Below are 27,996 nucleotides of genomic sequence, written 5' to 3'. Positions count from 1 at the left end.
AACAATCTGTCAGGTAGGTTAGGCTGAGAGATGGTGACAGGCCCAAAGTCGCCCAGTGAGCTTCATGGCTGAGTGGGGATTCGAACCCTGGCAACCCAAGTCATAGTCTAACACTCTGAGCACTGTACCATACGGGCTCTCTGAATGCACTATTGTAACACGGCAGTAATATATTGCTCATTGACCTTTTAGAAGAGTAGGAAGTTTTTTGCAGGATGAGGGCCACACTCCCTCATGGCTAGCCTTGGTGGGCAGTGGTAGGCAGAACCAAAGCAAAATTGGGTGTGGCCAGAGCCCCCATCAAGGGCGCTCTCTCACTCTCTCTCATACACATACACACCTTTCCCAGCAGTCCTCCCCAGATGCAAAGAGCACCTCTCCACCACACAGCAAGTGCACTTGAAACAACCTTTTCCCCTAAGCCTAATTGTGGTGCAGGCAGCTGATTTTGTTGGGGTGGTCTAGCACATAAGGAGGTGGAGTTATATTTCCCCAGTGGTGAGCCTGTTAGGGCAGGGAGGCCAACAGTAGGTGGCGCCAGAGATGTTAACAGACAGAGCCAATTAGTTCATCTTCGTCCCCATCCTCCTCCTTGTTGAGTTCCACAAAGGCAACCGTGAAACCAAGGAGAAGGAAGCTTACAGGCCATGGTACCTTCTGGACTGGTTGTAAGTAAGAAGGGAGCCAGGTGGGGGCTGGCTGGGAACAGGATGAGGTTGGTGGTGCAGTTCCTCATTTGCCCTAAGGAACCAGCTTCCACTGCCTTTCCCTCCCCAGCTTCAGCCCTCCCCTTCTATTCATGCCAAGTGACGTGTGGTGGGGAAGAGGCAAGGAGAGGAGTCCTCCATGGGTTTCATCTGGCCCCAGACTGACGACTCACAGGCCCATCCTTGCTTTAGGGAACACATGGGATTAGAAAGAAGAAATACAAAAGACATGGCCTTTAGTGCTGTGGCAGCTACATTTTGGAATTCCTTAGACAGGAATTAGTCTCTGCTGTCTTTTTTTTCTGCTGAAGACCTTCCTCTCCCAATAAGCCTTTTATGCAGAGATCTTGCCTAGTTTGCATCTGTATTGACATTGCTTTTAGCCGTTTTGTTGTTTGCGTGTTTGGGAGGAAGGCCAGCATATGAACATGAACAACAATGACATCCAGTTGACTCTGTTTTTATTAGTAGGAGGAATTCAGCACCGCCTCCGTGGTCTCTGACTACTCACGGTTAAGGAAGAATGTTAATGGGTTAGGAAGGAAAGGGACCCCCCCCCCAGCCAGATGTTTTGCAAGCCAGCAAAGTTGGGGCAGGTTGTTGGAGACAGCAGCTGATCGGCTGAGCATCCATAGCCAGATCCACTTGGCTAAGGAAGAGCATTCTAGAACTGGCAAGCACACAGATTAAAGCACAACACCAATAAAGTGTGAAGTTGTACTTAAACCAATAAACCTCTTGGCAGTACAAGTTGGCTGTCTTGCAAGCCGGCAGGTTTGAAGCCAAAGAGAGCAGGAAATGGGTTGACAGGATGGCCAGCAATTAATAAAATCCCAACCAAAAAACACACTTCTGCCATATATAAGCTTTGGAGCAGCTGTCCTATCAACTTTGTATGTGACTTCATTTGCAAGGATCCTGAAACAGCGTGCATTCTTGCATCAGAAGTCAGCCTTTAAGGTGACTTCAAACAGGGATTTAAAAACCCCACACAGAGACCAACCAATGATAATAGGTGGAGGTTTCCAGTCTAATCCCTCCATCTGAATTCAATGCATGGGGTAGCGATCACAAACTGTTATCACCCGACAGCTGTGTGTTGGTCTGTATGAAATAGATTTCATCTTGCTGCAGGTCTCGGTTGAAAGGTGACTTTATTTCCAGAGCCTTTCTTTGTCAAACTAAGCAGGGGTCCAGAGTATATGAGTGGCCTTGGAGACCTGATTCTTGTCTGTACAGTTTAATGGGTTTTCTTTCCTGTCAGTAAACGTGGGGCAGGCGGGGGGTGGGAGGCGGCTCTGTTGCTGCTCATGCTGTTTGTGTTGTGTGGGGGGAAAACAAAGGACTTGGTATTGTTGCTTTTAATGTGGCGCTTTCATTCATAGCGATATTTCTTTTTACAGACATCAAGGAACTGGCTGCAGGACTGCTCATTAGTCCTGTATAGTTGTATGAAAGAGGTATTCTTGATAGCGTGCTTGATCAAAACAAGGGGTTGTTAATTAGAAATTAGAGGGGGTTTTAGTTGAATTTCAAAGAAAATGAAGATTTTGGAAATTCACTGACCTCTTTTGCATGTTGCAGTATGCATGCTTTATCCTGCATGAGCAGATTATGTTCGTTTTACTTCTCCCTACTAGCATGTGGACTGTGATCTCTGGCTCAGGCTACATTCATACAAAACATTTAAAGCACTATGGCTTCCCCACTCCCAAAAAATTATGGGAGCTGTAGTCACGTAGTGCTGAGAGTTATTAGGAGGCTCCCATTCCCCTCACAGGACTACAGTTCCCAAAAAACCCTGTGAAGGGGGATTGTTATAACACTCTAGGAACTTGAGCTCTTTTAATTTTAAGACACCTTTGTACAAATAAAATAAACTTTGAGGTAAGGTAGGCTATGGATGGGTTCAGTGCCCCACTATGCACTTATTTATTACATTTTTACCCCACCTTTCCTCCAAGGAGCTCAAGGTAGCACACAGGGCTCTCTTCTTCCCCATTTTATCACACAACAGTGTGTCATAGTAGTGGATGGAGGCTTGCACTTGGACCAGAGCGACCTGGGTTTATGTCTCTGCTCAACTATGAAGCTCACTGGATGACCTTGCGCTAATCATTGCCTCTCAGCCTAACTTAACCTGACTGTAGTGAAAGGAATGATTTAGTTTCATCATCATCATTTTTAATTTGTATACTGTCTTTCTATCTTACAATACTTAAGGTGGTTTATAAGCTGAAGAAACAAAAAATGTACATCTTATAACAATCGAATGCAATACAAAAATGTGATAATAAAACCTAACTTTAAAATAAGCAACTACATCAAAAAAGTAACATTCAGCAATCATTAGAATCGTATAAAAGAATAATATCAGCATATAAAAGTTAAACAGAAATTCACCCTTAACAGTTACGATAAATAATTTCTAAACTATAATCAATAAAACAACTGCAAGCCACAGTACATAAAATAATGCAATAGAAATTGAGAAGCAGAGACTAGAGGTTGGAGTAAGGCAGGTGGAAGAGAGCATCTCTCCCCTCACAGTTCTCCCTCCAGGCACAGCTTCCTTATGAGGAAGTTTGAGTCGCCATGCCTCACAACTCAGTGAGCGCGCGCGCACACATATGTCTCTAATGCAATGGTGTTTTTATTACCTTCCCCTCGCTGGATCAGGGCCATTCCAATCCATTCCCGAGTTGTGTAGGAGAGGGGGGAAGACATTCTGCTCTCTGCCAAAAGTCAGTGGCATGAAACCCGGCAGTTCTGTCCATTCTCAATGAAATATTTATTCCCTGAAAGGTCAGTTCTGGCTTTGCTTGTGCAAAGTAGGTCATCAAGCCATTATGGTTGCCAACTGGCCATTTTTAGAGCATTTTGGGAGTTCAGAAGCCTGTAGAATACAGTGGTACCTCGGGTTACAGACGCTTCAGGTCACAGATGCTTAAGGTTACAGACTCCGCTAACCCAGAAAGAGTACCTCGGGTTAAGAACTTTACCTCAGAATGAGAACAGAAATCGTGCTCCAGCGGCATGGCAGCAGCAGGAGGACCCATTAGCTAAAGTGGTGCTTCAGGTTAAGAACAGTTTCAGGTTAAGTACGGACCTCCGGTACGAATTAAGTTCTTAACCCGAGGTACCACTGTATATATAAAAAAAGCCAGTTTTCGAGTTGAGCATTAGTGGGCTCCCCATCCTTTTCTTATGCCCCCCCCATGCTTGAATCTCCCCCATTTGTGTTCTCCTTGGGCCAGTCACAGTCTCTCAGCCTAGCCTGCCATAGAGGGTTGTTTTGAGGATAAAATGGGGAGGAGCTCCTTGGAGAAAAGGTAGGCTAGAAATGTAATAAAGAAAGAAATGAAGTTACCTGATAAAATATAAATTGACACCCCTCTTGTGCTAGGGGAAGAGCAAAGCAGAAAAGCCACCTACGGGTTCATGTTAAACCATTTGCCTTGGGTTTCCATGACCTGCGAATGCTGCTAATGCAGAAGTGGAGTGTGTGTTCCAGGGGTTTGTCACTGATGTTCTGCTGGTGGGTTGTAAGTCCAAACTGCACAACACCTTACTTTAAGTTGACCTCCATCAATTGCACCAACGTAATTTTTCAGAAAGAGAGAAAGCAAGAAATATAAGTGGAAATAATGAAAGATGGGGGGAGGGGGAGAGAGAAACCGAGACAGAGAAAGAGAGAAGAGGTGGGAGAAGAGCAGTTGAGGAAGAGAAAGGGATAAGACACAGGCTGCATTGACATGTTGCTTCATTCCATTTTCATTATGTTTCTCCAGCTGTTAAAAGGTAAAGGGACCCCTGACCATTAGGTCCAGTTGTGGCCGACTCTGGGGTTGCGGCACTCATCTTGCTTTATTGGCCGAGGGAGCCGGCGTACAGCTTCTGGGTCATGTGGCCAGCATGACTAAGCCACTTCTGGAGAACCAGAGCAGTGCACAGAAATGCCATTTACCTTCCTGCCGGAGCGGTACCTATTTACCTACTTGCACTTTGACGTGCTTTCGAACTGCTAGGTGGATAGGAGCTGGGACCGAGCAACAGGAGCTCACCCCGTCGCGGGGATTTGAACCGCCGAACTTCTGATCGGCAAGTCCTAGGCTCTGTGGTTTAACCCTGTTATGGATTATTTCTGGAAATGAGTACTAAGCTTGCACTGTATCCCACTATAGTTCCAGAAGTGGCTTTTATGCCGTCTGAAAGCTCATCTATAATGTGGAACTTAACAGTTAGGGAGATGTCATGAAAATGTGCATGCAGGGAGACACACACACGCGCACAAACAATGAAGGTTAAGTGAAAGGTAAGTTCTGGGCCTGCAAAGGCTGGAGACTCTTGCCCCGACCCTTTTTTCTCCTGAGAAGCAGCTGGGTTTTCTCTCTCCCTTTTGTCATGGATTGTTGCCTCCTGTGCTGTGTGCTGGTCGGTCTGCTTTTGCCCAGGCGTGGAGCATTTTTGTTCCTTTTCATTCCTCTCCTTTAACCTCAGTTGAGGTAATGAATGATCTCGGTGCTAATGAGCGGGCCGGCTTTGTCAGTGTACGAGCCAGGTATTCTAAGCAAGCTTCTCCTCAGGGGAATTCACTTTTGTCCTTAGGCGTTTTGTTGGCTCGAACGGGAATCGTTTCTGAAAAGTAAATTAAATAGGTTTAGCTGCTTATCGTATCAAATGGCTTACGGCCAGCAAGTGCACAGTATTGGAATGGATTTTTGCCGGTAAAGGAAATCTTCTCTTAGATTTTTTTGCTTAGGTGCCGGGAAATGGGTAAACATACCTCAACAGAAGCACATATTTTAAACATAAACTGCCCCCAAAGCGTTGGTTGTAAGTAAAGAGGTCAGAAGGTCAGAAGGTGAAGGGTGGCTTTTTTTAAAGAGTACTGTTGCTAAAGGGTTAAAGCACTATCCTCTCATACCTCCATGTGGATTTTAAAAAATGATGCTTCCCTACAGCTGGCACAGGATCTTACTGCATTGCAGCAAGTGTTGACCTGCCTGTAAAAAAAGAAATTGTGTGCAGAATGATGGGGAGCCAGTGGAGCATCTTCCTTGGACACGGCTGCCTTAGATGCCTTCAGAGCTGCACATAGCCAAGAACAATTCAAATTAAAGTGAGACTTACTTGCAATGTAATAATAATAATAATAATAATAATAATAATAATAATAATAATTTATTTATACCCTGCCCATTTGTCTGGGTTGCCCCAGCCACTCTGGGTGGCATAATAATGATGATGATGATGGTCATAATAATAATAATAATAAGAATAAGAAGTGACAAAACATCAAACATTAAAAACTTCCCTAAACAGGGCTGCCTTCAGATGTCTTCTAAAAGTTGTGTAGTTCTTTATCTCCCTGACATCTGGAGGGAGGGTGTTCCACAGGGGGTGCCACTACTGAGAAGGCCCTCTGCCTGGTTCCCTGTGGCTTCACTTCTCGCAGTGAGGGAACCACCAGAAGGCCCTAGGATCAGGACCTGTTCTGTTGGATACTTGGTTCGCGACTCTGATTCTGACTCTGACGTGCCTGATTCCTTTTATTCTGCAAATGAATGCTCCCATGGAACAGATTCAGTGTGTGGCAGGAACGATTTCAGTCAGCGGAGGCTTCTCCATTAGGGCGAATGGGGCACCCCTCAGCCAGCCCCCACTTGCTTGCCTCCTTACTTAGAACCAGAGTACTACTCCCATCAGCCCCAGCCATGGCAGATTACAATTCCAACCTCATTATAAGTCCCAGGGTACAGTCTGAATGCACACAAGGCCACCATCTTGCTGAAGCTAAGTATGTCCAGGTATGGTCAGTGACTGAGGCTGGGCGGATGACTGCATGGGAACTACATCTTGGGTTCCAGGATGGAAGCATGTTGGGTTTTAAACATAATAAAATAATTTGCAGTTTAAAAAACAGGACATACTAAGAAGCCAGAATAACAACATAATAGGTCCACGCACACAAGGTTAAAATTCACTAAGAAACCTGGCCAAAAAAGTCTAGATGGCCTACTGAAGGCATCAGAGAAGGGCCCATACTAAGAACTCCCTGCGAATTTGGAAGGCTCATATTAAAAAGCAAACCAAATGAATTTCATCTTTATGCATAAATTATAGCAGTTCTGTAAGCTGAGGGAACGCCAGACCAGTGAGATCAACTGCGCTATAGTGGCAGTACTTTCACACATTAATTCGAGTGGATTGTTGTTGTTGTTTAGTCGTTTAGTTGTGTCCGACTCTTTGTGACCCCATGGACCAGAGCACGCCAGGCACTTCTGTCTTCCACTGCCACCCGCAGTTTGGTCAGATTCATGTTGGTAGTTTCGAGAACACTGTCCAACCATCTCGTCCTCTGTCGTCCCCTTCTCCTTGTGGCCTCCATCTTTCCCAACATCTGGGTCTTTTCCAGTGAGTCTTTTCTTCTCATGAGGTGGCCAAAGTATTGGAGCCTCAGCTTCACGATCTGTCCTTCCAGTGAGCACTCAGGGCTGATTTCCTTCAGAATGGATGCGTTTGATCTTCTTGCAGTCCATGGGACTCTCAAGAGTCTTCTCCAGCACCAGTCGAGTGGATTGGCCAGTTTATATATAGATCTCTAGTATAAACCAACTAGGAAATGTGGACTTTGGGGGAGTAAGTGGACTGCTTTGTTCAGGGCAAAGCTTCTTATAAATCCTTTGCCTTTATTTGCTTCTCACAGTAACTCTTGGTTTTTAGATTGAGCTGTCTAATGCTAATGTATTCTGCCAGGAGTGTTTGTGCTTTGGTGGGGCCAGTTTGATCCTAGCCTCCCTAATGAAATCGCCAGTGTCTCTTTTCTAAAGTAATTACACCTGAGGCTCTGTGCTGCGCGACACAGGGAGCATGGTGCTGTCATTTGGTCCTTGCGTGGCGCAGTAATCACTGCATGGACACATTGCTGATTTCATTGCTGGAAAGCAATTTGTGAAATGAAGGAAATGCAGAAAAAAAGGAACAATAGTAACTGAAAAATCAGAGTGTTGACTGACAGCTGTTGGCTCCCAGTATGAGTTTGTGTGGATCACCTGGGCAAAACAGAAAAACCTGTGAAAGAAATTATATTTCAGACTTAGGAATGTAAAAGCGAAAGAGCAAATTTCAGGGACGCAGTTCATTGTGTTTAAACTATTTCTATATTGCCTTCCATGTAAACACCAAAAGGTGGTGTACAAAAAGGCATTAATATTTATAAGCAGAATAAATGAAATAACAGTCAACTTTATGCCAAAACGGGCACATCAGGCTCTTATGAACAACTGGTATCCATGTCTAGCAAGGGCTGGAGAGAATAAATAAATAGCAGTTGTCAGAATGCCAGTCAGTGTCTGCTTTAATTCAGAAGAGAGGTGATCTGAAATAGAAGGTACCGCTACCAAAAGGGCTGCCTTGCATTCATAAGAGGTTGGGTAGAGAAAGACCATAGCTTAACAGCGGATGGCATAGTGAAGTTTGTGCGGTGTAAACTGACTGGTGGAGCCAATCTGGCATTCCTGATGGCGCATTTGCACTTTGCAAACCTCCTCTCCATCTCAGTGTGTTGCAGTGACTCAGCCGGATGGAGGTCAGGTGGGCAAAGCAGCCCCACCACCATCTGCTGCTGGCACAGCCTTTGAACATACTCTACAAATTTGAGTGTGATCAGCATTAGAGCCTGTTACACATTTACTAAATGTTTGGAAATTATAATCAACAGCACATTTACTATAACAGGATTTCTTGCTAGTTTGCTAGAATTTGGGTAGGGCAATTGGTGGCAGGGAGAGAAAGACTCTTTCACATTTTTTTTCACATTTCTTACACGAAAAGTAGGACCCCTGCCCCTATTATTTCCACAAATATTTTGCCTCACTTAAAAGTAGCATCTTACAGGTAAGGTAAAGGTAAAGGACCCATGGACGGTTGAGTCCAGTCAAAGGCAACTATGGGGTTGCGACTCTCATCTCGCTTTCAGGCCGAGGGAGCAGGTGTTTCTTCACAGACAGCTTTCCGGGTCATGTGGCCAGTATGACTAAACCGCTTCTGGCACAACGAAACACTGTGATGGAAGCCAGAGCGCACGGAAACACCCTTTACCATCCTGCCGCAGCAGTACCTATTTATCTACTTGCACTGGTGGGCTTTTGAACTGCTAGGTTGGCAGGAGCTGGGACAGAGCAACGAGAGCTCACTGCATTGCAGGGATTTGAACCGCTGACCTTCCAATCGACAAGTCCAAGAGGCTCAGTGGTTTAGACCACAGCGCCACCCGCACTTACATCTTACATCTTACAGTTGGGATACTCGCTCAGCAAAGCAGGATAGGGTTTTTTAAGAGGCTAGATTTTTCTCACAAGCTATTTTGGATATAAGAATTATTGAATTATAAGTAAGTAAGTGAATCAAAATAGGATGAATTAATTCCCCATTCAGATACTTAAATAACCTAGTATTCTACATACTGTGAAATGGACAATATCAAACTAATCTTGTGCAGTTTAATCATCCATGCCTTTGTAAATTTCCTGGTAGACCATGGTAATATATTTTTCTGGGGCTGCCTTTTAGGATTCCTCATAAATTTGCGTAATAGTAGAATGTAAAATTCTGCCGTCTAACACCTGTGGATCTCATATTGTACTAGTGATCAAGAATCAACACTGGCTTCTTGTTACTTTCTGATGATAGCAATTGCAGCCATGGGCTTTAACTTGTCAAGCCCCAAATGCCTTGGATGAAATATATTTCTCCACCCTGCCTAAGATAACCAAGAGGACTGCATCTTTGTATTCATGTAGAGTGTGTCCCTCAGTTATGGAAGTTCCACAAGTCCAAGCTCCTTGCAGAAGTAATATAAAAATTTTAACATGTCATTTTTGGGTAGATCATTCCTGTGAGGTGCTGTCACTCTCTTAGTTTTGTTTCTGTTCGGTTTTATCCTGCCTGTGCTCTTCTTGGTTACTGTTGGCTATTTGGAATCTTCTGAATTGAAAGCAATTTACAGATCACCACACATCATACAGACTCATGCTTTCGTTATTTCATTTTATTGAATGTGTTTTTATACTGCCCTCCAATTAAATTTTTCCAGGTTAGTTTACAGTCGGCCATAAAACACAATAAACAAGAGCAATTGGGAAAACAGTAAGTTATATCACTACAAGTATGTACTAAAAACAACCACAAAAGAAATAAAAAACACACACCGCAGTTTAACAGAGTTATGATGTCCAGTGAAATTAGCTGGCAAAATTATGCAGGATTGAGATGGGTCATGACCTATTCCTTCCCCCCTCCTCACCAATGGCAGTAACTCAGGCAATTAATTGGCCACCAGGGAATATCACTTTGTGCGATGAATATGCCACCTGACAGCCATTGACCAAGCCTTCTGCAGGCCCGTAGTGCTGTTTACACTTCATTCACTCTTTTAAAGATGTTCTTACAGAGTGTGGCTAGGAGCTAATTTATTTTTCATGAAGACAATGATTCCAGAGAACAAGATAGGAACTTAAATCATGTCTGTTGCAATGCAGTCTCCCAAAAGCGGGGGAAAGTGGTGATCTACCAAATAATTCAAAAGGGTAGAATGGATTTTGGAATCCATTCATTTGAGCTCTTGGTCTGTTGCCTGTTTTTGGCAGGGGTCGTGCATGAAGAGAGCTTGTCTTTTTCATCTTCCACGTATGCTCCATAGCAGACTTCCTCATCCTCGGCCCTCCAGATGTTTTTGGCCTACAACTCCCATGATCCCTAGCTAGCAGGACAAGTGGTCAAGGATTATGGGAATTGTAGTCTCAAAACATCTGGAGGGCCGAGGTTGAGGAAGCCTGCTCCAGAGCAAGGGTTACCAAAGTGTCACCAGTGGATGCACATGCACTTAAAGAGATCTCCCCTGGTACTCACAGGGTCCCTTCCCCCTGCCTTTCCTCCTGGTTTGCAAATGCAGCCATTCACCCAAAAAGGTTGTCAACCCTTCCCCCAGCATGTTCTGGACTTGGGCGGGGTGGAATCCATAAAAAGGGACCAAAGTTTAATGAATGGAGTGCAAATTTCAAAGGTACTTTTCATGTTTTGTTCTGGTTGGTTCTTTGATTCCTCCCCTCTGCCCCTGAGGAAGAACTATTGGGCCTAAGGTCATTGAGGGAATGGTCATTGAGGGAAGTTCGTGCAGGTAGACGGGAATTGTGGACCCATGCCTAGAGTCATAGTTCAGTGGTAGGGTACATGCTTTGCCTATGTCCCCACTGTGGAAGGATGTGTGGATCCAGAATTGGCCTCCACAGTCACTTATGGACTCAACTGTTAAAACTGTGTTTGTGGAAGACAATCTTACTTGGCTACGAGTGATCGCCAAAGAAGAAGATGAAGAAGACATGCTTTGCACACAAAAGGTTCAATTCCTAACATCTCTGGGTAGGGCTGGAAAGGACTCCTTTCTGAAATCGCTGAGAACATGTGTTAGTCAGTGTAGAAAATGCTGAGCTAAATGGATCACTGATCTTATTCTGCACATGTTTTCAGTCTCAGTGTCTAGGACTATAACTTTATTAAAAAGCTTCTTGATTATCGTAATTCTGCAGCCCCTTTCCATCTTCTCTTAGACCTTCAAGCTGGTGACCTGCTCTGTGTTTGACAGAATATTTATGGATTAGCCAGGAGTCTATTAGCAAGAAAAATGGGGTTTCATTTCATTCAATTTGGGGTTTCATTTAGACTTACAAATCAGTCACTGTCTGTAATCATAGCCAATTAGGCTCCTTTTGTCATCTTCCTCCATTTAAGCCCCCCCCCAACATTTCTCCTACACAAAATTAGAGAAAGTTCAAAGAAAGTATCTTGCAATCCTGTACACACTTCATTGGGAGTAAGGGTCTTCTAAATGGGTGTTTAATATTGTAAATGGGTCGCTGAGATACCAGAAAAGGGTTGGTCTTCTTGGAGTGGGAATATGAGCTGGCATTTTGATGATAACAATGTTGTGTGGACATGACAAAAAAACTTGCATGCATGATACTGATTCAACAATAAACATCCATACAGGGCCATCTTACCCATAGGTGCTAGGGGTGTGGGGCACCTGGGCGCCGGGCTCTCAGGGGCTCCAGGCCAAGAGTCCAGGGACTGAGAGTTGAGTCAGGGAAGAGCCCACCCGTTCGTCAGAGCGCCATGGCAGGCTCTTCTGCTGCCGGCGGCTCTGCACCGCAAATTTGGGGGCAATCGAGCCAGCGAGACGCTGAGGCGGCCAGTCGGCTCCACCCTCCTGCACACCTGGGATTGGGCAATTTGGCGGGGGGGGGGGCACCGGGCGGATCTTTGCACCCCGGTGCCGCATATGCTTAAGACAGCCCTGCATCCACATGAAATCACCTAAGTCACGTTTATCTCAGTGCGACTTTTTTCTGTATAGGACAGGGGTCTGCAACCCGCGGCTCTGGAGTCGCATGTGGCTCTTTTACACCTTTGATGCGGCTCCGGGGCAGATACTAGCAAGGGGAGGAGGCGCATTGTGTGCCCCGACACTCCCCACTGTGGCGGGTGCTGTACTGGCTGTGACGTCGCATGGGGCGGTGCGTGCGTTAGTCACGCACTGTCCTGACATCACCTTCCCGCCCGCCCGCTACATTGTAAGGGGCATGTACGCTGCTCACTGCACTGAAAGGGGGCATGTACGCTGGTCACTGTTTTGAAGGGGAATGAAGAACACACACACACACACAAAAAGGTAACTTGTTAATTTAATGTTTATTTCTATGAGGAGGAGTAATTCTGAGGGGTCAAACAAAGAAATAATAAAAAAGTGACAAAAAAGTTATTTTTACAATGACGAGTTTTGCGGCTCCCAGTTTTTTTCCCCTTCAGAAATGGGTCCAAGTGGCTCTTTTTGTCTTAAAGGTTGCAGACTCCTGGTATAGGAGTTAGTTCTCCTTAAAGATAAAGAACACAAGCCTCTATTGTCCTGTGTAATTTTTTTAAAGAGAAATGTGTTAGGGTTCTCTTTTATTCTTCAAGAACCAACTTTCTGGTGTAGTATCAGTTTGAGACTTGCCTCCCTTCCTGCATGTGTTAATATGTTTTCACTTAAAAAGATTTGTATATCTCCTCCTTGTAATAAAACCTCTAAGTGGCTTACAAGAAACATTTAATTATCAACAAAAACCAGTTGATTTTTCTGGTGTAGCACCCCCCTTTTTTGTACCACTAGGTTTGTAGCTATTCAGATGCCTTTGTGAGCTTGTTTCTTACATCATGTTTTCTTCACAGAGCCATTTGCACAGTGAGTAATACACACAAAGTCTGTTTCAGAGGAATAATTAAAAACAACAACAACAACCCCACAGTACTTTTGTAGAAAAGATCAAATCAGACAACAGATGGGAGCCTCAGGCTGGAAACCCTTCAAACCACTCTGTCTATCCCTCGGGACTCCCCCCCAGGCCACCCCCAGTATTCAGGGTAGGATTATTCTCAGGAGCCCCATATGTGGAAGCCCTGCACAAGGACTTCTACATGTGCAATGGGGCTGCCCCCCTCTGCTCCCCCTGCACACTTTCTGAACCCCCCAATTGACTCTGGTTGGAATGTGACTTTGAACTGTGATAATGCCTCTTGCTTGGGAGATGGAACGATGGGGGTAGGGTTGTAGAAACCTCTGATGCCTGGAATGTAGCCTTTCATGCAAAAGCAAAGGCCACATCCATGGCTCCACACGGGACGCAGGTGGCGCTGTGGGCTAAACCACAGAGCCTAGGATTTGCCGATCAGAAGGTTGGCGGTTCGAATCCCCGCGACGGGGTGAGCTCCCGTTGCTCAGTCCCTGCTCCTGCCAACCTAGCAGTTCGAAAGCACGTCAAAGTGCAAGTAGATAAATAGGTACCGCTCCGGCAGGAAGGTAAACGGCGTTTCCGTGTGCTGCTCTGGTTCACCAAAAGTGGCTTAGTCATGCTGGCCACATGACCCGGAAGCTGTACGCCAGCTCCCTCGACCAATAAAGCGAGATGAGCACCGCAACCCCAGAGTCGGCCACGACTGGGCCTAATGGTCAGGGGTCCCTTTACCTTTTATGGCTCCACACACACTTGTCTTTGACTCCACCCACCCCGGGAAGGTTGTGCATGAGAAAATGCAGCCCGTGGGCTGAAAAAGGTTCCCTGTTCAACAAGAGCACACTGGTCCATTTGGTTGTAAAGCTCCCCCCCCCCCCGCGTTCTTATTTGAGGAAGACAGAAACCACCCCCATACTTTGATGGAGTCCGTCCTTAGAGATTGAACTAAAGCTGCCCTAAATTCATGAAGTGAAAATGCTGTCACGTCGCAAGCAGAATGCCAAAGCAGCCTTTGTCTGGGGTGCGCTGCTGTCAGGCAACTCGTTCCTGGAGGTGCACTGCACACCTTTGGCCGAGCAAACGCGTTAGGCTGGGCGAACCACAGATGTGGTTCTCGTACTCTGGGTCATGCCGCATAGTGTGCTGCTTCTGGAATGGAGAAGGCGACGCATCCTCTGGCACAAGTAACACCAGTTGAGGTGACAGCGTGCCATGGCCTGCCTGTCACACTGAGGTGTCAATTAAGCTGATTTATGCTCTTCTGGGTAAATAAACAGAATGCTCTCTGCACTCTGAGATTCTGCTATGTAGCAAACACATTTTTCCGTGACACCACTGGGAACCTAGTAGATAGACATCCTAGTTCCCTTCCTCTATATTTTAGCTATGCTGTTTACATTCCCCATCTTCTCTTTTCCCTGTTTAAGTATCTAGATTTTAGGGTAATTAAACATTCAAAGATAAATAAATAACCAGAGGTAATTAAATCATTTGAGGCGTTGGATATTTTTGACCAACACGAGCCATGCTGCACACAGAGATCTCCCCCCCTCCCCCTGGCTCTCCACATTGTGGGACCATCGGCTGTGGGGAGGACTGCAGGGCCTGCTCCCTTCCAGGGCCTTTTCCAACTGGCCCAGGGGGTGTGGCCCAGGCCCTTATTTGGAACAAACTTTTGGGGAAGTGTGGGAATTGTTCTGCCATTGCTTCCCTGTTCCAGGTGGTTAATGTGCTTTAAAATGTCCTCAAGCAGTCGGTGGCAATTTAAATTTCTATTTCATAGAATCATAGAGTTGGAATAGACCACAAGGGCCATCGAGTGTGACTGAGAGCTCTTGAATAAATGAATTTAATAGATTTCGACAACTGGTACCAATGCCATGGTCCCTGTGCTTTCCCTCTCTGATCCCAGGTTGCATTCATGACATGGTCAATGGTCAGGGATGATGGAAGTTGTATTCCACAATATTTAGAGGGTTGCCACATTGGCTACCACTGCTCTATGCAACTAGGAAGATGAACACAATAAATGCATTTAAACATGGCAGGATACACATTGAATGCTTAGGCAGGTAAGCACTTTACCTGTGGTCTTCAGCATGTCTGGTTCAACCCTCTCTTCTCCATCTGCAGTAGTAATGCTGGCTTGTTTTACTGGGCTGTTGAGATGATGGGCATCAAGTGCCTGCAATGCTGTACAAATGTTTTGTGGTGATTTAAATGGTTTGTGGTGATGGTGGTGATTAGATATGAATGAGATGAAGGCATTACTGTGCTTTCTGAGTGTATCCGTTCAGATCTCTATGCTGCACATTTCCTCAGTGTGCTTTGGATAACAGGTGAGAGGGGCATAGCTCAGTGGCAGTACACATGCACTGCGTTGTGAAGGTCCTGGGTGATGGGAAGTACCTCTAATGAAGAGCCACTGTCAGTTAAAGCAGAGGTAGAATGGACAATAGGTCTGACCTGATAGAAGCAGTTTCCTAGTTCCTAAGCTTCCATTGAAGTCCAGTTCCAGCTGTGCTATATTTTACAATAAAGTATTCTGTGAGTTAATTTTACTGTTGATATTTTTTTCCAGAGGCTCATTAATGCTACCAGTGCCGGAGTCAATCCTGTCGGAGATCCCGTTAACAGCAGCAGTCACTGGGACCTCGGAAGTGCCTTTTTCTTTGCTGGAACCGTCATTACAACTATAGGTATGCATTTATATAGTATTTAAGGTGGAGGCAGAGATGGAAAAGAGAGGGGGTTTTGTAGGGTTGTTCATGTAGGCAAAGGGATGCGGGTGGCGCTGTGGGTTAAACCACAGAGCCTAGGACTTGCCGATCAGAAGGTTGGCGGTTCGAATCCCTGCGACGGGGTGAGTTCCCATTGCTCGGTCCCTGCTCCTGCCCACCTAGCAGTTCGGAAGCATGTCAAAGTGCAAGTAGATAAATAGGTACCGCTCTGGTAAATGGCGTTTCTGTGCGCTGCTCTGGTCTGCCAGAAGCAGTTTAGTCATGCTGGCCACATGACCTGGAAGCTGTACGCCGGCTCTCTCGGCCAATAAAGCGAGATGAGTGCCGCAACCCCAGAGTCGGCCACGACTGGACCTAATGGTCAGGGGTCCCTTTACCTTTTTATCATGTAGACAAACAATCCCTATCAGTTTCTGCATGGAAAATAGGGGCAGGCAGCACAGCCCCACCACAAGCTGTCTTTCTGTTTTGATTCTGCTCACAGACCACACACACAAACACAGAGAGAGAGATCAACAATCCAGTGCCCCTGGGCACCATGGCACCCACAAAGGTCTTCATTGGTGCCCCCTAGGCAGGCACCCCGATACTTAGGTTTCTTTCTTTTTTAAAGCAGCAGTCTGCTCCTCCTAGAAAGAAAGTTATGAAGCAAAATGTGGAGATAGCTTTCTAAGCAATTTAAGTGACGTGAGCTTGCTGGCTACTCTTGGCTGTCAGTATTTTAGCTAATGAGTGAAGGCAAAGCTGTGATTGATAAGAGAGTTGTTTGGACACATGGCAATAGGAACTCCTTGGGGTCCTAAAGAGCTGCTCTTCCCCCCTCCGGTCTTATTATTGGAATCTCCCTAACCATGTCTTGATTTGCACATCCAAGAAAATGTACTAGCTCCTTGAGAGCCAGTGTGGTGTAGTGGTTAAGAGCGGTAGACTCCTAATTTGGTGAACCGGGTTCGTGTCTCCACTCCTCCACATGCAGCTGCTGGGTGACCTTGGGCTAGTCACACTTCTCTGAAGTCTCTCAGCCTCACTCATCTCACAGAGTGTTTGTTGTGGGGGAGGAAGGGAAAGGAGATTGTTAGCTGCTTTGAGACTCCTTAGAGTAGTGATAAAGTGGGATATCAAATCCAAACTTTTCTTCTTCTTCTTCTTCCTGGCAAGGAGCTTGCACCTGCTTTTCTCCCTTCCTGAGCTTCCTAGGTCAGCACAGGACGACAGCTAAGCCAAGGTTTGAGTTAACAATTCACACATCTGTAGGTATATGTTTATTGAATTGTAGGTAGCTGCAGAAATTGAAAACCAGAGTGCGAATTGCAGGTTCTTGGTTCTTGGAAGAATGAGCAGAGTGCATTTCTCCAGGGGCTGAAACTTCATCCTGCATTCTGAACTTAACAATGACAAGAGTGAGAGAGAACAAACAGAAAATAATAGCATAGATCGTAATCCAAACTCTTGTCATCTTACAATTGTGCTACTGATGTTAACGCAGATGGTGCTCTCTGTTTTGGCTCTGGGTTATGAGGTGGTCTTTAACGGGAGTAAAATAAAAATATAAGTATCTCAATTAAAATTAATATTGAAATGATAGGAGATCAAGTTCATAGGAAGCTCAGCTTCTGGGTCAATATGTGAATGAACTGCAGCACTATATGTGAGGATAGGGGCCACCTATTAATTGGGCGAAGAGCTGCATGGCTGATCTTGCTGTGTATAGTCATGCAACATTCCCAACAAGGGGAATCCTATGCAAGTAGATCTCTATGCATACAGACCTTCTGAGGAGCTGGGATGCTACATGATCAGGTTTCTACTCTGATAAGGACATAAGAGGAGCCCTGATGGATCAGGCTCTGTTCTAGTCATATTCTTTCTCCTAGCTGCTGATATTCTGCCAGAGTCCACCCCTCCACCCCTTGTTAGGGCTGCTTTCTCTTTCCTGTTTGACTCACATGGGTGAGCCAGTTCAATCCAATCAGAGAGAATCTAGGGAATTTAATGTTGTGATGGTTACTGACATCACTGAGGGCAACACCTATTCAGAGTTAGGGCTGTGCTTCCTGGATCAAACACTTCTGAGGACATCAAAGCAATCATTGGCTCATTTTGCCCCACAGTGCCTCTCTGCTACTACTACGCCATGATGTAGTATCCTTCCAGATGTAGTGTTGAAGGGAAATGCTGGCAACTAATCCATTTAAGAAGTGTGTATGTGAGAGAGGAGAGAGTGATGGAGGGACACAGGGGTCCTACAGTCTTTTGCAGGGTGCATGACAGATCTAATCTAAGAAGCTTATCCTTTGTTTTGCTTGTTTCTGGGTCTGAATAATTCATTCTTGGTCTGATCTCTGTACATGGCTGCATGTTTCCAATGTGAAAGTGCATTTTTATTGCCAGGCTGCAAACCGCTGAAATGAAATGGATTTTAATGGAGTAGGCAGTAAAATGGTCTGAACTTTGGTGCTGTAGCTATACTTTTCATTTCTGCCTCTTGTTTCAATGAAAAGGGGTGAGTTGAGGAAGCCCAGCACAACAGATAATGAAGCAATGAAGTCTGTCTACATTGATATCAATGAACATCTGTTGGATTAGATTGTCTGCATCTATGGGTAACTAGAATATATATATTTGAGAGAATGGGAAACCTCCAACCTGCAAATCTAAATAGGCCTCCCCATTTGACCCAACAAGCCATTGGCTAACTGACACCCACCTGTCATCGTATATGATGTCACATGTGGGGCAGGTGAAGAGATCTGACACAACCAAAAGGGGGTTTACAGGCACAGCCAGTCAGCTGATCGGCAGCACCAGTAAAGCCTTTGCAAGCCCCAACAGTCAGCTGAGTGCCAAGTCTTGTGAAGCCCCTTGCAAAGTGCTATGCGATATGATGCTTTGCAAAACCCAACAGTCAACTGATTTTCAGAGCTCAGGAAGCCCTTGGCAAAAGCACTCTGAAAGAGAGGCCTTGTGAAGCCCCTTGCATAGCACTATCAAGTCAATGTTGTTCCAAATCCTTATTGCAAGAAATTAAAATGTCTGGATGAATAAATTTGTCTGAATTGCAGTGTAGTCACCAGGTGAACCTCTTTCTAGGCAAGGCATTCCATACCTGAAGAACCACTGCTACGAAAGCTCCTTTTTGTTGTTGTTAAATGTACCTCTGTTAATGAAAGCACTGGAGAAGGCCCTGGGCTTTTAAAAAGTAAATTGCAAATATTGGAAGCTATTTGCATTGGGAAGTAGTTCCAATTCACTGCAGACAGTGTGTGTGTGTGTGTGGTGATCCTGATGAGGGCTGGATCTAGACGCATCAAAAAAGCGATTCAGTTAAATGCGTTGTAAACTTCATACAAGGAAATCCCATTGGCGAAAAATGGGACTCCACAGCGCCATCTGGTGTCGCAGTATTATAACGCATATAAAGCGCTTTGTCTTTATGAATGTAGGTGAGTCTGAGGACTGCAGTGGGATGCAAATGGCAAATGATTAAAGTCCCCTCCCCACATTCCAGGTTCCTGATGCAGATCAGAATGCCCATACCTTCAGTTTGCTTAAAACTTGCCCACCATTTGTGTAGCATTGATTGTGTAAATCGCATCACATTTTCCTTGGCCTTCGTTGTAAACAAGAGTTTGGAAATTAAATACACCCTTGTGCAAATTAATTGAAACAAAGCATGTTTTGTGTCTTACTCGTAATCCTGTACTCAAAACAAACACAAATAGTCAGTTGATCATTATGGTGTCAGAAGCCTGCAGCCAATAGAAGGAATGATGTGCTCACCACAATATATTGAAGTTCTACGAAAGAGTGTTATTCCAAAGCTGGAAAAGAGGTATCCTGACGGTACTGGGATATTGCAGCAGGACCTAGCCCCCTGTCACACATCAAAAGTGGTGAAGAAATTCATGACAGAGCATCAAATACAGGTACTTGATTGGCCAGGGAATTCCCTGGACATAAATCGCATTGAGAATTTGTGGGCTACACGCAAAAGTCGCCTCTGTGCTGTAGACTGTATGACTATGGAGAAGCTCATTCAGGCACTGATTCAAGTGTGGTACAGGGATCCGAAAAACAACAGTGACTGTTCAAAACTAGTAGACTCCATGACAAACTGTGTTCAAATGCTTCTTAAAGATAGCGGAGGACATATCCGTTACTAATGTACGTATATGTGACTTTTGTACATGTATATGTGACTTTTGTACTACTAAGTTCATTGTTTCAATTGTTTCATTTCAATTAATTTGCACAAGGGTGTCCTTAATCCAAGAAAAAACTCCATGAGTTATCTGTGAGACAATAGGCAAGTTTAAAATCTGCAGTTGTTCCTATCATGGCAGGACTGATGTTGCTTTAATCTAAAAGTTAGGGGACATATCTTGAAAGTCAAAGTCCTTGGACAATGCATGAAAATAAGTGCTTTAAAAAGGGTGTTTGTGTGTAAGAATGTCAGATAATCTCTTGAAGATTCACATAAACTGGGAAATGTGGGGAGAGCGGTATGTGTAAGAACTGGACATTTCACTAGGTATAATATGAGATAAAGACCGGACGTAATTCAGAACTCCAGCCTGAAAATGTGATTACTCTGTTGAGTCACACTCCCATCAGGAGTCAATTTGCAAAGGCCGTATGCAGTAGCATGACAAAGCATGGCTTTCCTTTGGCTTTCCTTTAGCAAAAGTCTTGTATCCTGCCGTGCTGACAAAAACGCGTTTCAGATTAATCAAATGATAGGTTTCATTAGGAACTCAGTTCCATGAAGAAATGGTGGAAATGACGGGGTCTGCAGGTTTTCAGGGCAATTAACTCCCGAGCTGCTGTGAATCCCATTTAAATGGAGGACCAGGCAGTGGCCTGCTATCCCAAAGTACTTCTTATAGAGATGAGCACAATGTATAGATGGGTTCACACAATCTCGCTCCTGTGGCTAGATCCTGGCAATAGCTCCCTCTGATTGCACCAGTTCCTGGTGGGCATTATCAATCAGAACTGTATTTTGGCTTGATTGAGGAAATGTTTGTCCTGTGTGTTTTGTGTGATGTCTGAATAGACATTGCAGTTCACATCTCAAATTAGATCTGCTGGCTGGGAGGGCTCCAGGCTCCAGTGGCGTAGCGTGGGTTGTCAGCACCCGGGGCAAGGCAAGTAATTTGCACCCCCTAACCCGTGGATTTGCGCCCCCTAACCCTAACCCCCAGATGTTGCGCCTGGTGCGGCCAGCCCCCCCCTGCATCCCCCACGCTACGCCACTGCCAGGCTCTTCCCTGAAATGGATCCCCCATTCATTGGCACATAGATGCTATCCTTACATGTTTCCTCGGTCGGGGTAGCTGTGCTTGAACCAGCATAAAAGGACCCTGTCTCTTAGAACTGCGCTCCCCCACTCACCCCACTCAGGCAGATTTCCAAGTACCCCAGTGAATCCACCAGTGCCAGTGAATGAGGACTGTGATTCAATTGAGAGGCTGGAGTCATTTCAGCCAGCAATTGGGGAAGGACCACAGTTGAGTGGTAGAGCATGCAGTAAGTCCCATGTTCAGTCCCTGGCATCTTTACATGGGGCTGAGAAAGGAAGTGGCTTGTCAGGTAAGAAGGAACTGCTGTGCTGGTTTCCTGGCAGGTCAGTAGCTGTTGCTTACAGGAAGGGAGAGGGTAGGGAAGTCAGGAGGTTGGCACGGTGCATCTACATCTGCAGGAATGCTGGATTGCACCCCGCTGGTGCATTTGCGCTACCTACCAGGAAGCTACCAGACTGGCTCAACTCCAGCTGGCAAGCTGCTTCTAGCTGGGATTGTATCCTCTATGAAGCCCAAGAGAGCCATTGCCAGTCAGTGTAGATGGCACTGAGCTAGGTGGACCAGTGATCTAACTCAATATGTAAAGGTAATAGGGACGCGGGTGGTCCTGTGGTCTAAACCACTGAGCCTCTTGGGCTTGCTGATCAGAAGGTCAGTGGTTTGAATCCACACGATGGGGTGAGCTCCTGGTGCTCTTTCCCAGCTCCTGCCAACCTAGAAGTCTGAAAGCACGCCAGTGCAAGTAGATAAATAGGTACCACTGTGGCAGGAAGGTATGCAGCATTTGCATGCGCTCTGGCATCCGTCATGGTGTCCTGTTGCAGCAGAGTGGCTTAGTTATGCTGGCTACATGACCTGGAAAAATGTCTGTGGACGAACACCGGCTCCCTTGGCCTGAAAGCGAGATGAACGCTGCAACCCCATAGTCACCTTTGACTGGACTTAACCGTTCAGGGGTCCTTTACCTTATTTTACCTTCTAACTCAATAGAAGGTAGATTCCTCTGTTCCAAATTCCTGGCCACCTTGATTCCCCCCCACTGTGAATATATTTGATTGCTTTAAAAAATCTTCATCTTGTTTGCTTCCCTGGTTGCCTTCGGGGGAAAGGGCTGGATTAAATCTAGTAAATAAGTACCTGTGAATAAGCACTTCATATTTGGAACAGGACTCTTGCTTTTGGGTATTGTGCAGCTTCTTTTGGTGGGCACAAACCCAATGTAACCTCAGATGAGATCAGAGAGGTTTGCAAGTCAGGGTCAACATACCCAATACCTGCAGTATGTCCAAGGCCTGTGAATGAACCATGCTGCTTCTCCCATTCATTTAACCAGAGATTTCTTTACATGTGGGTTAAGTAAAGGGATGTTTCAGCATGTTGACAGTTCAAACAATCACAAAATGCTGCACAACCACACACTTCAGTGTCATTCAGGTGAGGATAATGCACTTTGAGCAAAGTGCTAATAGCTTCTAAAAGGGCTTCGGCGGATGTGCAGTTCAGTGAGGAAGAGAAAGGAACAACGGTAAGGTTCCTTTTATTTGCGTCAACGGTCCGCTTCTATCTCTGTGCAGAAATCAGTTGGGAGCCCTTCGTATTCATTTCCATTACTCTTATTTAAAAAGAATTTGCTACAATTTCTTCTTACCCAGGGAATGGTTAAAGGTTCAGTTGGTAATGGCTGCAAAATTATTTTTGGGTTGGTTTTATTATATTATTATTATTATTATTAAAAAGAGTACAATTAAAAATGGGAAGTTTGAACCTGAGAAATTTGTGTTTGAAAATGTGTATTGTTGATAGGCAATAAGAGAATTTGGACTAGCTTTGGCTCCCTGTTGAGTACACTTGGTGACTAGTGGGTTTTTTGTGTGCAATGTGTGAAAAGGCAGTCAGATAATCAGTAATCAGGTATCACTTCACTTTTATTTTATGGCAAGACAGCATTGTGTCATCCTGCTTCTTAGCATGATGGCTATGTCCTGACTCCATAGTTGGAGGCAGTAATACTTCTGAATTCCAGATGCTGGAAACCACACAAGGGGAGAGTGCTCTTTTGCTTGAATCCTGCTTGTGGGTCTTCCACAAGTACCTGGGTGGAATCTACACACATATAAAAACCGTTCTGAAAAGCATTTTTAAAAATACATCGAATTTTCCATAAGGCTCACCATTGCCATCTAGTGTCACATTGTATATTGCACTTAAGACACACCTAAAACCAGGCATAGGCAAACTCAGCCCCCCGGATGTTTTGGGACTACAGCTCCCATCTTCCCTAGCTAACAGGACCAGTGGTCTGGGATGATGGGAAGGAATTGTAGTCTCAAAACATCTGGAGGGCTGAGTTTGCCTATGCCTGCCTAAAACGTTTCATTTGCAGCTGTATAACTGAGTCCCTGGTTAGCCACTGTCAGAACAGGATGCTGGATTTGATGGGCTATTGACGTGATCCATCAGGCTCTTCTTGTGATGTTCCAGTGGCATTATTCCTTTTGAGGAGTTGCTAACATAAGCTGGCATTTATTGAAGTAGAATCCATTGTAATTAATTAACATGACTAAGTTAGATCCATTAATTTCAATTTCTGCTGTGAGTAAAACTTGGTTGAATACCACCCAGACATCTTTAAAATACGCTGGAACAATCTCCACATGATCATCAACATCAGATGCCAGTATCTGCCTGCCAAGAACTCTTATCCGTATCTCAGTTCTACTTTGTCAGTGAGGACTCAACCACCACTCCTTTTGTTTTCGTTAAGTATTTTGATATGTGGTACATGTTGAATAGGTTCAAAAAAGCTTTCAATAAAGTTAACAATGGCAACAAAAGAAATAGAGTGCTAACAAGTATGCTTTGTTTATAGATTCACATCAAGTTCAGCCCCACAGGGTATATAAATTAAGGCAAGGTGTATGCAATGCTCTCCACACCCCATTTTTATTCTCTTTCTGGCAACACAAAGCAAGTGAGATACTAAAAACTCCAAGTAAATCATTGCATGTGCAGAATGATTTTTGTGAATGCAACAGAGGTTCTTCCAGCTTTACAGCTCTTGCACCACCCACAAATGTGCTCCAGAGGCTTGGAGAAATTCCTAGAGCAGATCTGGGGGTGCATGGTTGGAAGAGAGGGAGGGGAGGTTCTGTGGCATTTGAGGAACTCATTCCACATGTGCAGTGTAACTGGATATAACCTCATGAGCAGATGTGGGGCAATGGAAGTGGGAAATTCCTCTTTCTTTGTATACCTTCTTTGTTATTTTGCATCTCTCCCTTTTTCATTTCCTCAATGACTCTTCAGATACTGATATGAGAGATGATGGTGATTCTCTCTCTCTCTCTCTCTCTCTCTCTCTCTCTCTCTCTCTCAACAGGGTATGGAAACATTGCCCCAAGCACAGAAGGTGGAAAAATTTTCTGTATTTTGTATGCCATCTTTGGGATTCCACTCTTTGGCTTTCTGCTCGCCGGCATTGGTGACCAGCTTGGGACCATCTTTGGAAAGAGCATCGCACGAGTGGAAAAGGTTTTTCGAGTAAGATTGAAATGGTTTTATCTCTTTTTAGTCTTGAACCCTAATGACAGGTCATACATATGGTTAGAAGATTTTGAGTGGCAAGACGCAGTGAGAATTAGGTATTAAAAACACTTCTTGCGTCATAAATATGCCTTGAAATTTTGGGGAAATGGGTTTTTTATACCTCTCCAAATTCATTCATTTTCATAATCACTGATATATATATATCAGGAGATGAATGAATTTGGAGTGCTTGTAGACTAGAAGAGAAAATAGATATAGTGGTCATATCAGAACTGGTGGCCCTGTGAAAATATCTGGTTAGAAAGCCTATATTGAAAAATCCCTTGATATAAAACTTGTATAAAATAGATCCCTGGGTATAAAACTTGTAGAAAGATCCAATACTGGTGTTATATTAATTTTATTTTATTTATTTAACAAATCTGATATACTGCTTGGTTGTTAAAAAAAAGAAAAAGCCCACCTTACATGGAAGAAAAATCTCATGAAAGCAAACAAGTACATGCTTTAAAGAGGACTTACATAACATACATAATGAGCTACCCTTGCATTGACCTGGTTTGCACGTAATGCTAAATCATGGTTTATTCAAATACAGTGTATTGAACTATGGCTTGTTTGATACTCCAAACCCTGTCCAGTGATTTGTATGCTACCAAGAAACCAAGCTCTGAAGACATGGTTTGTTTTTGGTTTATAAGCCTTGCTTTGTTTTAACTATGGCTTGGTGTATATGTGCAAACTTGCACTCTTCTTTAATCATGGGTTGTGTGACTGTCCCACCCCAGAGGCTCACCAAGCTACAAAGGCATGAGGCAAGAACAATTGGTAGAGAAACAAAACTTTGGAGAAACAAGCCACGGTTTGGCTGCCTGTAGAAAAATGCATGGTTCAGTTCTCATTAACTTGTGGTTTGTTAAACAAACCATATCTTTGCATCATGTGCAAACCAGACCATTGACTGTTAAAAATAACCATACACACAACAAAATATGACTTCTAACAGCTCAGCCCCATAATGTCAACTTGGAAATAAACCCCAATGAGTTCAGTGGGACTTACTCCCAGTTAGGCATGTATAGGATTGTGGCCTTGATATATACAAAACAACATATGACAAAATGTCTGGATGCAGCAAATGATTGTTTCTTAACAGTCACATGAACGAAAAATAGAGAGACAATGCTTGCTTTAATCCTGAGTGGTACCTGGGATCTGGTGCCAGATTATTGCTATGTACCACATGAGTCTCCGAGTAGTGAGAGACTCCTGGGTTCCTGTGCTTACCCAATTTTTGTTTCCTTGGAATGAAGGTCAGTGGTGACTGTTGCGTCTTTAAGATACAGTTGTACCTTGGAAGTCGAACGGAATCCGTTCCGGAAGTCTGTTCGACTTCCAACATGTTTGGAAACCAAAGTGCGGCTTCTGATTGCCTGCAGGAAGCCCCGTAAGCCCCGTTGGACGTTCAGCTTCCAAAGAATGTTCACAAACTGGAACACTCACTTCTGGGTTTGCGGCGTTTGGGAGCCAAAATGTCTGAGTACCAAGGCGTCCGGGATCCAAGGTACGACTGTATATGGTTTTATTGACACACATATACAACCTCAGCATTAAATGGAGGGACTCGTAGTATCAACACCCCAATGGATTTTGCTTCCCCATTTGGTTTCCAGGGAAGCCCTGAAATCCAGCAGACAGCAAGATATATATCTGTACACACACACCAAAAACAAAACAACAACAAAACACTCTTGTTCTGTGTAGCAGCTAAGTGAGGGAAGGCCCACTCATTTGTTTCTATGGCACAGGGCAGCTTCTTTGGATAGGCTAAATCAAGGCACTTACTGTAAGTAGCCAGCCAAAGCCATTGCCTTGACAAAGGAACTGGTTCTGTGAGCTTCCCCTTATACATTCTATCCTCACAGATACAGGATAGGAGGTTCATGGTGGAGGGCATCCAAATTATGTTCCCCCATGCTCATCTCATTATAAAGGATGTCGAACCACTAGGAAACATGATCTCTCAAGGCTCTTTTCTTCTTAGGAGTGAGGAGTTAAAACTGCTTTTCTTTGAGTGATTTTTCTTATGCAACCCAAGTTGGACTTTTCGGGTTGAAAGAGTATCTGTGACAACAGGTTATCAGTGCTATGTTTTGCCAGGATCTACCCCCTTCCACTTATCTCTGCTGGACTCCAAGGCAGTGGGCTTTTCAGTCTGCCAGGCTATCACTATAGATAATTTATAAATGCTTTTAAAACCTACAATACTTTGAGATCTGCAGATGAATACACTTCCTCTTTCCTCCTTTTGGCACAGCTCTCAGATCCCATGGGACTGTCTCCAGAACCATATGCAAATTAATATTAATCATATCCTCTATTAGGATATTTTTCTAAGTCTGCAGAAGGAATTTGCCTGTGGGTTGGGGTTGCTGGGAGGAAGTGAGTCTCCAGATCAGGTACTGGGATGAACTGCAGCACCCCCTGCCTTAAGCTAGAGGACCCATGAAAAGAGCAAAACTCTAGTTTCTGTGAAGTTAATCTTGACTGGGACTTGAAGAATCTCCCCTACTGAGCTCCAACTAAATCAACCGTGTTTCTGTAAAGCTCTAAGTATGTAGAAATTGCTTTTGTGCTAGCTGTAGCTTATAGTCTTCTCCTTTTGATGTTTCCTGTTTGACCCTAAGGGAAATCAGTGTACTAAAGGATTTTTTCTTCCTTTCTTTCATTCTATTTTTTTAAATAAAGAAATATTTAGTTTTTCGGTTTAAAATTTTACAATCAATTATCCAACAACCAACATAAAAACAAGATTCCACAGAATCTCCTGAACGTCCCTCCTCCCCTTTGTGCTTCCTTTCGTTAACCATTTCCTCCCACACCTTTTATAATAATCCAAATCTTTTTCATCTTCGTCATATCCAAAATTCAACATGAAACTGCAAGTGTTATTCCAATCCTACTAATGATTTTAGCTGTTTACAATGGTTTTTAAAGATAAATTACAGGTATGCATTTTCCCCATTCCTTATTAAAATTTTGGTCTTCCTGATTTCTGATTCTTCCGGTCATTTTTGCCATTTTGACACAGTCCATCAACTTAATCTGCCATTCTTCTGTGGTAAGGACATTGTCCTCTTTCCATCTCTGGGCCGTTAACATCCAGGCAACCTTCCATTCATTCTAGTGGTCTGCACAAAGTCTCTCTCTTGCACTCAAACAACAAAAAACTGCATTCCTGCTTCCGTGTCCTCTAACTTGTTCCACCGCTCTGCGGTGGAACTGACTTGGACACAAACCTTGCTCTAACTCTGCTGGCTGATGATGTGTGCGTGTGAGAAGGGTTGTTCTTTCTGTGCCGATGGGA

General features: G+C 44.4%; 1 protein-coding gene across 1 annotated transcript in view; it reads left to right on the top strand.

Annotated features, from left to right (window-relative positions):
* The window catches only part of KCNK10 (potassium two pore domain channel subfamily K member 10), an 80,544-nt gene that overhangs the window by 33,392 nt on the left and 19,156 nt on the right, over positions 1-27,996 (top strand). Inside the window, exons 4-5 of the mRNA XM_083448313.1 lie at positions 15,621-15,738; positions 24,463-24,623. Of these exons, the coding sequence (XP_083304439.1) occupies positions 15,621-15,738; positions 24,463-24,623 (279 nt within the window). The remainder of the gene's footprint in view (positions 1-15,620; positions 15,739-24,462; positions 24,624-27,996) is intronic.

This window comes from Podarcis tiliguerta (genome assembly GCF_965153285.1).
Source record: "Podarcis tiliguerta genome assembly, chromosome: 1".
NCBI lineage: Eukaryota > Metazoa > Chordata > Lepidosauria > Squamata > Lacertidae > Podarcis > Podarcis tiliguerta.
Note: the sequence above shows the minus strand (reverse complement) of the source record. Positions and strands in the feature narration are given on the sequence as shown.